The sequence below is a fragment of the Chelonoidis abingdonii genome, chromosome 9 (assembly GCF_003597395.2).
Source record: "Chelonoidis abingdonii isolate Lonesome George chromosome 9, CheloAbing_2.0, whole genome shotgun sequence".
NCBI classification, from domain to species: domain Eukaryota; kingdom Metazoa; phylum Chordata; order Testudines; family Testudinidae; genus Chelonoidis; species Chelonoidis abingdonii.
The window spans coordinates 4170082-4180990 of NC_133777.1; the positions used below are offsets into that span (position 1 = coordinate 4170082).

Genomic DNA, 10909 nt, shown 5'->3' on the forward strand with positions numbered 1-10909 from the left:
TGCCCTGAGCCTTTTGCGTTAAATGACACACACCTTTATTTAACAAGACGATATTATTATTTTGCCGTGCTAGAGCATGCCAGTGCCTGCTGGAAGGGGAAAGGAGACGCAGAGCCCATCCTACCAACCTCACAGTCTAAATAAGGCCACGGCTCAATGAGTGATTGCGACAAACACTGGGGCTGGAATAGGACGAGAGGGCAAATGTAAGATCGAGTTGTTGTGTGCACATCCTGGTGGTCCTTGTAAATACAGACCTATGGCTATAACCAGGCCCCACTGCAAGTTCTATAACCCGAGAGAGATGTGACAGATGTTAGCCATGTTTTCCTCTTCTTTATGGGCAGCAGTTGTGGAATAGAGTATGGGGAGCCATTGAGATCTGGTGTCACTGACTAGTTTCCCTTGACTTGGTTGGGGGCACAGAGATGGTAAGAAAGTCAGACAGCCCCTGACCTCCTATTCTGCTGCTGATGCTCTCAGAGGATCAGGATGGGTGGTTGGTGGCCAGCCAGGATGCTGTCAAGAGGGTGCCACTCACTTCCTGTGGCCCCAGCCAGGGTCCCCTAGCCCCAGTGGAGAGAAGTGGTGGTGGAGTGGAAAGCTCAGTTGCCCCTACTTCTCCTGTCGCTGATGTCACTTGCAGGGGAGCTGAGGACAATCCAGATGTTCAGGAAGCAATAAAGGATCTTTCTCACCAGAGGCAGCCTCTGAAGCTGGGCTGCAGGGTTAAAAGCAGAGCAGGCTGGGGAATGTTCAGTGCATCAGCTTTTCATCAGAAAACACTGATTTTTGTCGAAACAGAACTTCATGGCATGTACCAGGTTCAACAAAACTCTCAGTGGGAAGGTTTCTCAGGTCCAAGATGGAATTTCTGGTTAAAACCAGAGAGAGAAAGAAAAAAGTAAAGGCATTCCAGAGGGATATACCAATTTATTTCAGCCAAGCATATAGCTATGCAGGCTAGACCTTTTGCTTCCCATTAATGTTGTTTAAATGCCTCGTTTTTCTGATAACATAGGAGCAAATGCTCATGGGTCAATGAGGATTTCCAGCTTGGAAGTGTCACCGTTTACACATTTGTAGGGTTTCAGTGAGTATGAGAGACACAGTGCTGTTCCACAGGTCACCACTACTTTGAATACGAAGGATCTCAGCAGTAAGGTAAATAATTTTGCAGGTTTATTGAAATGGTCAGTCCTAGCTGGAGATCTCTACAGAACTGACTAACAGCTCCAAAATGGCTTGTTCCAGCATGAGCTGGACATTGTGCAAAACCTGGGATGCAGTGGTGGGGATAGACAGCTATCACACTAACACCCACATGTTTTGCCTCTGACCACTTCACTTGCACGTTTAATGAAAGCCTACGAGTCACTGCTCACTTCTGGCTACACTGTGCAACCTTTCCTCACACGGATGAGCACTTGCTCAGTCTACTAGCCCCATTGACTTGCCCTCAGCAAGAAGATGTATAAGATTCTCTTCAACCCATGATGTAAGAAACCATGAAGGTAGAGGACCTGGAGGGACGAGACCAACTCTGAGGTTCCCTTCCCAATTTTTCCCTTCTGTTCACTTCATTGGGGAGAACTTATAGGAGAGTTATTGGCATATAAGATTGAGAATTCAAGCCTGGTTGGAGGAGATATACAGAAATAGCAACTGCATTTCTCAACAGGTGGAGGAACTCAAAACAATCTCTGAAAGGAACTGGTATATTTTATTAAAACTAAGCAGAAAGACAGCTTAAACTGAAAGCATTGTACACATCAAGGGACATCTATGGTTAGGAAAAAGTAAAATACTTTGCCTGACGTTACCTATACAGCAGTAAAATGATAATCCATATACACTCTTTTTAATAAATGTTCCCACCCAAGTGGCTTTGGCATGGCTTGAACAAATCCTGATCAAAGATCTCTCATAAGTCCAAACTAAAACAAATTAAATACATCTATGGGATTTCTGGCAGAGCCATCAGATGGACACATGACACTACTGTGTTTATAGCGCAAGAATAATAGACCCGATTCTGCGCCTCTTACAGTGGGCAGTGACTTACCCCATGAGTTTCAATTGTGTTTCCAATGGGACTACTTATGGGCTCAAGTACTACTCCATGTAAGTAAGGGAGGCAGAGTGGAGACCCTTGTCAGATCAATATGGAGCCCAACCACAATACAACTGATCACAGTATTATGACTAGTATTTATCTAGTAGGCATGTGTGTCTTCCAGGTTCATGCCTGCCTCGCAGCCTGAAATCCTAAAGATTTTGGAACTGAAGCTGGATAGGTTCCTGTTAGCACCTAACAGGATAAAAGACCCCAGCATGGTGGAGAGGTCCAGATTGTTGTAATGGGAGCCTAGAACTCACAGTCATCTGACTTGATTTTGACTTGTATTTTTGTGCTAGAAAAATGGTGATTCCCCACACCCACCCCCGCTAACATTATTCACTGGTGGTATAAATTGCTGCAGCTCCCTTAACTTCAATGGCAGTGCGGCAATTTATACCAGCCAAGGACTTGGCCTTATCAGTTTTATTTGTAACCACGTGTAGTTAATGTGTCATGCACAGAACAGTGGGTCAAATTAATCGCTAGCTTCACTGCGTTGAAACCAGTGGAGTTACATCAGCAATGGATCTGCCTACCATAGCCTGTTTATTTCAAAGTGAATCAGTATTTCAGCCCGTGTCCTTTACTTCCTGCAACCTTCCCCACAACTGGACTTTCCTCTAGGTAACCCTATGGGCTGGCTTCACCCTTGCTGACCAAGAAGATGCAGAGTAGGCATCAGGTGCTGCTCCTGAGGAGGGCTTGGCCTTGGAAGTTCAGCTGGAGAAGGCTTTGCATACCCATGGATGGGGCAAAGTGAGCTGATATGAAGGGTCCTTTGGGGATTTTCAGCATGCTGCTGCTGCTGCTGCTGCTGCTCCTGGCGTGAGATTCTTGTACTGCTCTTCTCTCCAAACAGCTGAGCGACAACACCCACAGTGTAGTGTTAATGGGCTTTCCCTTTTCTCAGGGATGATTGCATTGCCCCAGGGAATCAGAGTGACGGTGCTACAGCTGCTTGATACACTGTGCGTCTCTGCTTTCCATGGTGTCACTGCTTCCCTTGGGGGTGGGACATGAAATGTCTGCAGCTGCCATCTCAGCTAGTTTCTGTCAGGGGAGGAGTTAAAGGAAGGAGGAACATGGTGGAGGCAGAGCCCGTGATGGTGGCCTTAGAGAAACCTGCTCAACAAAGAGATTCCGATGGTAACGGAGAAGGCATGCAGCAAATGGAAAGCTGGTTTGGATCCTGATGCTGGATGATGGAAAGAATAAAAATTACTTGGCGTGTCCGTATGGTCAGCATGGTCAGACCCAAATGCCCAAAGGGGTGATGGGAGCGGTATTGTGTATGGGATTCAGGCACTCCTGGCGGGATTTTATGTAGCCAGAAAGGAGTTGCCTTTTGGCCTACATCATCTATTGTCCCTACAGGTCCCTAAGGTCACATAGCTGTGCAACAGTGACCAACAGGTGGGGAGCGTGGTGGAATAGAACCTACGCTACATGGAAGGACAGGTTTTCCTCTCACATTAGGGCACGGTAGCTGGGGCGGTGGTGTTACAGATGTAAGGCAGGAGTAAACCCACTGAACTCAGTGGAGTCACACCAGTCTATACTGACGAGAGAAGCCAGCTCTTTGTACTATATGACAGCAGAGCATTTTTGAACAAAAGTCATTTAAAAATTTGTCTGTGTATTCCCCACCTGCGCTCCAGCCCAGGTGTGACGAGGCTATCTCCAGATCAGCTCCCCTGGCTTCACCTCCCAACCCCGTATATTATACACCTGCTCCACAATGACCAACAATACTGTCTGATTCAGTGGGCCACGTGCAATGAGTTTGGGGTATCAGTCACGCAGGTATATTTTAGCGAACGATATTATAATGTGTCACTCATGGATCCTGTTGCAGGCGGCCTTAGCAAAAAGGCCAAAGGCTGACGGTCAGTGGACATTGATCTCCCCTCTGTCTCAGAGAGAGTTTATTCAGCTCAGGGATGGGCCCTTGGCTGGCTCAGTATGAGGACGCTGCCCTACAGCAGCTTCAGCCTTTGATATACTTGGTGTGTGGTTAGGGGACCCTAAGGGCTGTTAAAATCTCTCTTCAGGAGTTCTAAATGCACCAAAAACATGGTCAGCAGATGTAACTAGGAACAGCTCCACTAAGGTCAGTTAAGCGATACCAGCTCATATCGGCAGAGGCTGGGGCCCCAATATACATCTATGTCTACACTGCACAATTACCCTGGCACCCTGCTTAGCCCAGCCCAGGCGTGAGCATCGCCACTGCAAAGCCCTACACGCATTCCCACTTCCTCACTCGCCCGTGTGGGCCTAGAGGAATGGTGCTGCGGCACGCTAGGATTCTTTCCCAGTCAACTGTGTCAATTGCAGAAGACTTTGTCTGTCCTTCCAGGGGGATTGTGGGAAAGCACTGGGGGACTATCAACATTCGAATAATTATTCTGGAGCCTCACTGCAAAGTCGGTGGATTCCAACCCATGTGAACTTGCAGCCTAGGCTCAAATCCCCACTCCCCCAGCCGTGTCAGCCAATCTAAGCTCAAAGCATCTCCAAACCCTGGTGTGAGGTTTTTCGGTGTGGATGGCAGGGGAAGTTGCACTTGCCAAGAGCCCATGGGAACTGTGCAGTGAAGACATACCCAGAGCATGTGTAAATATGTGCTAAGACATGCCTGACTGGACTGCAATGCACGTGGTATCTGGTGGCAGCACGTTTCATACTGTGAAATGATAGCACTCCCCAGTGGGGTGTCATTGCTTCATTTGCTACCAGCTGTAACGAGTGCCCTTACTTAGAACAGAACGCATATTCTGGTGCTGGTCAGGAAAAGATTCAAATGACTATGTTAGTCCCGGGGTATTTTTTCACCAGGATTGTTTCCTGAGACTTTCCTTCTTCCTAATTTTTGTGCATTGCACAGATACATACCGGTGACCGGTTCAAGAATGATGTATCCTGGTGGTAATGGCTTTGGTGGCCATGTCGTGTTGGTAGCTGGTTTTTTAGTGGCTGTCTTGGGGGTGATCTTGGTTGTGGAAGACACGGTGATGGCCAGTGCAGGGGGAACAGCTGTCTTGCCAGGGCTTATGGGAGTGGTAGCTGTTGAGGTAGGGGTTGACTTGCTAGTGAATGTTGTGGTGCTGCCAGCTGGGGTGAGGACAGTCTTTTGAGTGGATGTGGATGTAATGGGAGATGGGGAGGTGGAGTTTGGGATGGGCTGTGGCGGAGTGACAGGCTTCTTGGGGGAGGTGATGAAGGTGGTGTTGTGGGTGGGGCCAGGTAGGGAGGTAGCAGGTAGGGCTATGGTATTGTGGGTGATGCTAGTTGTGGTGATAATAGTAGCTGGGGATATGGTAGTGTGGATAGTAGCAGGTAGGATGGTGATCTTATGGGTGGTAGCAGGCAGGGAAGTGGTGTTGTGGGTAGTAGTGGTATTGTGGATGATAGCAAGTGGGGTGGTCATAGCAGGTAGGAAGGTGGTGCTGGGGGTCGTGGTGTCATTGTAGGTGGTAGCAGCTGGGGAGGTGGTGGTGGTATTGTGGACAGTAGCAAGTGGAGTGATAATAGCAGGTGGGAAAGTGATGTTGTGTGCGGTGGTAGTATTGTAGGTGCTGGCAGGTGGAGAAGTGGTATTGTAGGGGGTAATGGCATTGTAGGTGGTAGCAGGTGGGGAAGTGGTGTTGTGGGTAATAGTGGTATTGTGGATGGTAGCAAATGGGGTGATGATAGCAGGTAGGGAAGTGGTGTTATGGGAGGTGGTGTCATTGTAGGTGGTAGCAGGTAGGGAAGTGATGTCATGGGGGGTGGTGTCATTGTAGGTGGTAGCAGCTTGGGAAGTGGTGTTCTGGATAGTAGTGGTATTGTGGATGGTAGCAAATGGGGTGATGATAGCAAGTAGGGAAGTGGTGTTGTGGTGGATGGTGTCATATGTGGTAGCAGGTGAGGAAGTGGTGCTGTGGATGGTGGTGTTATTGTAGGTGGTAGCAGGTGGGGAAGTGGTGGTGTGGATGGTGGTGTTATTGTAGGTGGTAGCAGGTGGGGAAGTGGTGTTGTGGATGGTGGTGTCATTGTAGGTGGTCGCAGGTGGGGAAGTGGTGCTGTGGATGGTGGTGTCATTGTAGGTGGTAGCAGGTGGGGAAGTGGTGTTGTGGATGGTGGTGTCATTGGAGGTGGTAGCAGGTGGGGAAATGGTGTGGGTAGTAGTGGTATTGTGGCTGGTAGCAAGTGGGGTGGTCATAGCAGGTAGGAAAGTGGTGTTGGGGGGGGTGGTGTCATTGTAGGTGGTAGCAGGTGGGGAGGTGGTGGTGGTTTTGTGGATGGTAGCAAGTGGGGCAATGAGAGCAGGTGGGGAGGTGGTGTTGTGGGTGGTGGTGGTATTATCAGTGGTAGCCAGTGGGGAGGTGGTGATGTGTGTAGTAGTGGTATTCTGGATGGTAGCAAACGGGGCAATGATAGCAGGTGGGGAGGTGCTTTCGTGGGGGATGGTGACATTGTAGGTGGTGGCAGGTAGGGAGGTGGTGTTGAGGGTGGTAGTGTCATTGTAGGTGGTAGCAGGTGGGGAGATGGTGCTGGTATTGCGGATGGTAGCAAGTGGGGCAATGATAGCAGGTAGGGAGGTGGTGTCGTGGAGGGTTTTGACATTGTAGGTGCTGGGAGGTGGGATGGCGCTGGTATCAGGGGTAGCGGAAGTCCCAATGCTAGCTGTTGTCATTGAGACTGGCTCTGGCATTCCCCCGTGCAGCCCGATGCCCAGGACGCTGTCCAGTTCCAACTGATAGTGCCTCTGGTTCCAGCTGGTCACAGATGGATGATTTTCAGCTCGTTTTAGATCAGGGAGGTTTACACCAAGCAAATTTTTCACATTCTTGACACTGAGGGCCTGCAATGCATTTGTGAAAACAGTTCAGCTTCACAAACAGGCAGTGTTACCAGAGGCTACTTTTTCTAATATGATCACAAACAAAATAATAACATTTAAAAAACTATGTATTAAAGATACAGCGTCCCAAATCCCTCCCACCCAGTTCTGATTGGGCAAGAGCCTTGACGCTAACCACTTGCTAAACATAATTGTGCGGCCTCTTTCCTGTGAAGTTACATTCTCAGTTTACTTAGATCGTCAGCGCTTCAGGACAGTGAATGTGTAAAGCTTTCTACACATGTCAGTGGTGCTACCGGCATAATAGCTAATACAAATCCCCTTTCTCTGTTGATCCCTCACTTCACCAGCTGTTCTGTAGCATTGCATTGATGGACATTCCTCTAGAGATCCTGACCACAGCAAGACAGCTGGAAGAGTCTCTAGCATGGAATTAGGGTCTTCTACTAGACATTAGCCGGCAGTTTCAGGAGCATGCAACGAATGCATGTAACATACCTGCAGTTCGCTGGGTTTTAAGGAAGTAAATGTGTCAATATCCATGGCAATATTAGATCCTGCTAAGTGTTCCAGGTCCTTTACTGGAGCTCCACCTTAATAAAAATAGGTAGGGTTTCTAATAAACTTGCAGACGCGGTAGCATTTTCCAAGCAGGGAGCAGGGTTGTTACTGTATGTCTTTTATAAACACCAATCCTGTGTCTAAAAAGCTCCCCCTATCTCTGCTGGTTATGGCAATCTATGGAGGGGTGAGGGGAGGGCCAGTCCTGCATCAACTGCACTAGAATAAAAGAAGAGAAAAGTTTAAATACCTACCTAAATATGGCTGAATTAAAGGGTAGTAAGCACTGGTTCCAGTTTGGCTAGCAAATGCATCACGGGCTTTTGCATACAGCCGGTCCTTCTTGCTTTGGGAACAAGAAGAAATGTCTAATTTCCCAGCAGTCCTAGATGAAGAGAAAGTTGCACGTTACAATCTGTGGCTCCTGCCCAGAATGAGAGCAAAGGCCCAATCCTGTGACCATATGAACCCTCCCAAGATCCATAGCTAACTGAACAGACGATTGACTCCTTGATCCTAAATATGGCAAGCGTCCTGACCCTGTGAATATGGGCTAATAAACTGAGAATGGTGGCAGGGCCAGCGGCTCCTGGTGGCCACTCTGCAGAGTATGAACTCAGCACAGCAAGCAATCTGGCCTATGATGTTTCTGCATGAACAGCCCAAAATCACATGGCTTTTTTTTGCTACCATATCAGAGTGCAAACACGTATCTCATTAATTTTTTGGCATAACCCCAAGACTCCCTCAGAATGACTGTTTGCCAATTAGCTAGCTCCCGTTGTTTTTTGGCATTTTCTCTCCAGGTTTATTGCAATTTTTTGTTCCTACCTACCCATAGTTCTAACATTTGAGCAGGGCTGTCACTACCGGTGGAGGGGGTGGGGAAAAGGGGACATTTTCCCCCAAAAAATATATATTCAAGGGGCCCCAAAGTGTCAGAAAGTCCAAAATATGTACAAAGTTATCCAGTGTTAAGCAGTGGAACAGCAAATACCGATGCAGTATCCAAATACCGATGCAGTATCCAAATTGTACTTTTTAAAGCCCTGAAAATACCAGATTTTGTAGGAGTCCAACTAGCCTCTGGACTCGGAATGTTGTTTGTTTTTTAAATAGCTACACACAGGCCCCAAAGTACCCACAGCGCCCCTCCTCCCCCGTAATGGGATCCTACAACCAGCCCTGCTCCATAGCAGGCAAATCTTGCAACTCTTACAAGCACAAGTATTCCTTACTCCAAGTGATCAGTTCCTTGGCAAGGGTTACTTGTGTGAAGGCACAGAGAGGTTAAGTAATTTGCCAATGTTCACACAGTTAGTCAGTGGTAGAATCACACCTAAAACCCAGGCTGCCTGACTCCCATGACCTCTCCAGCCCAGCTTTGCAGACCCAAGAGGTATCCAGAATCTGGAGGGTTTTCAGGAGCACTTGTTACAACACACCCTGAAAGAGTGGAGTTTTGTCCAACACTACTCAGCACTAACGTGAATCTAAAGATTCACTCGTGAAATTAAAGTGTCCCTTCTATTTCTAAAGGTGATTTACCCAATTGCTTCTGGGCTTATTTTATTAATCTGATCATCGTCCAGACCACACAGATCTCTACCACCAATTTTATGAAGTAAGGGTCCAGTTAAGGTGCCCCCCAGGTCCGTGTATCTAGTGATCAGTTGCTTGGCCTGGAAAACAAAATTAAAGAAGGTGAATTTATTTAGGGAATACAAACCCTCCCTATAAAAAACACACAAGAATAGTATAATAACTGCTACAAACACTGTATCCTTTCAATGATCAAAGCTGTGGCTGTCAGAAACAGAGAAACTGACTCATTCTAGCCCAGCAGCCAAGATGAAAAGAGGAGGAATGTAAATCCAGACTCTTCCCCATCTACGCCTGCTGGCCAATGCCCCTGGGAGGGTCTCCTTGGTCCTCTACAAGTTGTAGCTGCATCCTCTCCATCAAATACTTCTCCCCAAAACTCACCTTTCACACCAGGCTTGTTAAATCAAATCCTGTGTTGTAACCATCTTTCTAAATATTGGCTAGGATTCTCTATCTGTTCCAGTTACTTTGCTCTGCTGCATCAGCACAAGATGGTAGAATCTGGCCCTAACCAGGCAGTTGAAAGTTCTCCTTGTGTAAAGGAAACCAGCACATCTGGCTCCTACTTCCATTGCCCCTCCGCAGCCTGGTCTAGGCTGCGGGGCAGGGAGGAGGGGGAGTGTGCCCATGCTGCATCAATTCTCAATGGGGGAAGAGTCGCATGGAGGCAATAGCCAGCTGGAGTAAGGTAGAGCAGCCCGTAAGCTGCTTTAAAGCTGGTGAAAATGTGCCATGAGAATCTGTGTGCGGAACAGGAGAGAACCGGTGCCATTGTATTTCAGAGAGTGAAACTAGCAAGAAAGCAACAAGGCCAGAGCTTTCACTTCTGTCAGCAAAGGACACTGGGCCCCTTAGTCTTGCAAACCCTTCCATATACTTAATGCCACCCTCTGCCTTCTCCCGTGTCTATCCACTGCTGACTGTGGGATCACGCCCTCTTGCTCTAGCGCATCAATAGCTATGTTAACAGCCACTGGCATTTTTACCCCAGCTGCCTTCCAGCGTCCGCCTGCTGGATCCAGTAAGGCTGATAGTGTGTCACTGGACGTCACTCTCCACATGCTGATCTTGTTCCCGTCGTAGCGGCGTGATAACTGACCAAACAGCTTTAACTGGTCCTCTGGGATCCCAGCGGGATAAATCTGGAAGGTCCAGGGTGACTCGTTAGCAAAAGGAATATCACTGAACGTGCTGAACAGCTAGATGTCTGTGAAACATGGATATCTAGAGCAGGAGGCTAATTCCTACTGGTTTAAAGTGTAACAAAAAATCCTGTTTCTCTCTCTCGCTCACCACCGGACACAGAATTCTCTTGGCTTCTAGACCCACCTCACTTCTATCACTGCCTTCCTGCTCCCACTGGGCTGCTGTCTCCTTGTGATTGCTTTGGCTTGATTTCTGATGGTGAATCCCTGTGGGTACTGAGTTGAGGTGGCCTAGTCATATGGGCAGCCAACATCCCAAAATCAGGCACTAGAGTAACATTGCAGACTACCAACATCTACCAGTTAGACACCCAGTGCAGGCTCCTCTGGACCACTCTGTACTCATCCTGGCCCATTCTCCAGCTCTGATTTTCCACTCTCTCACTTCCCTTGGTTCAGCTCCTCGCTTCACCTCCCAACCATTCGACTTCCTCTCCTTGATACCCTCTTCCTCCTCCAGTGCTAATCACCATTCCCTCTTCCTTCCCCCTTTCTCCCACTGATCTTCACAGCCCTCCTTGCATCTCTCCAGAACTCTCCTCCACACGACTGCCCCCGGCCCAACCCCAC

The 10909-nt window shown here is 48.2% G+C and overlaps 1 protein-coding gene across 1 annotated transcript; it reads right to left on the reverse strand.

Moving 5' to 3' along the window:
• Window positions 1-2438: 2438 nt before the first annotated feature.
• On the reverse strand, window positions 2439-7511 carry LOC116814855 (uncharacterized). Its single transcript, XM_032762794.2, has 3 exons — window positions 7467-7511; window positions 5018-6968; window positions 2439-3317 (listed from the first exon to the last, which is right to left on the reverse strand). Exons 1-3 carry the CDS (start codon window positions 7509-7511, stop codon window positions 3235-3237), a joined length of 2079 nt encoding a protein of 692 aa, XP_032618685.1. The 3' UTR covers window positions 2439-3234.
• Between the last annotated feature and the right edge of the window lie 3398 nt (window positions 7512-10909).

Bases quoted from the DNA above. Each gene is read 5' to 3' on its own strand.
- LOC116814855 (XM_032762794.2), bottom strand. From the start codon at position 7,511: ATGGATATTGACACATTTACTTCCTTAAAACCCAGCGAACTGCAG. The intron at 6,969-7,466 runs GTATGTTACATG...AATGCATTGCAG, and splicing joins TAAAACCCAGCGAACTGCAG to GCCCTCAGTGTCAAGAATGT. The intron at 3,318-5,017 runs GTATGTATCTGT...TCCATCATCCAG, and splicing joins CATTCTTGAACCGGTCACCG to CATCAGGATCCAAACCAGCT.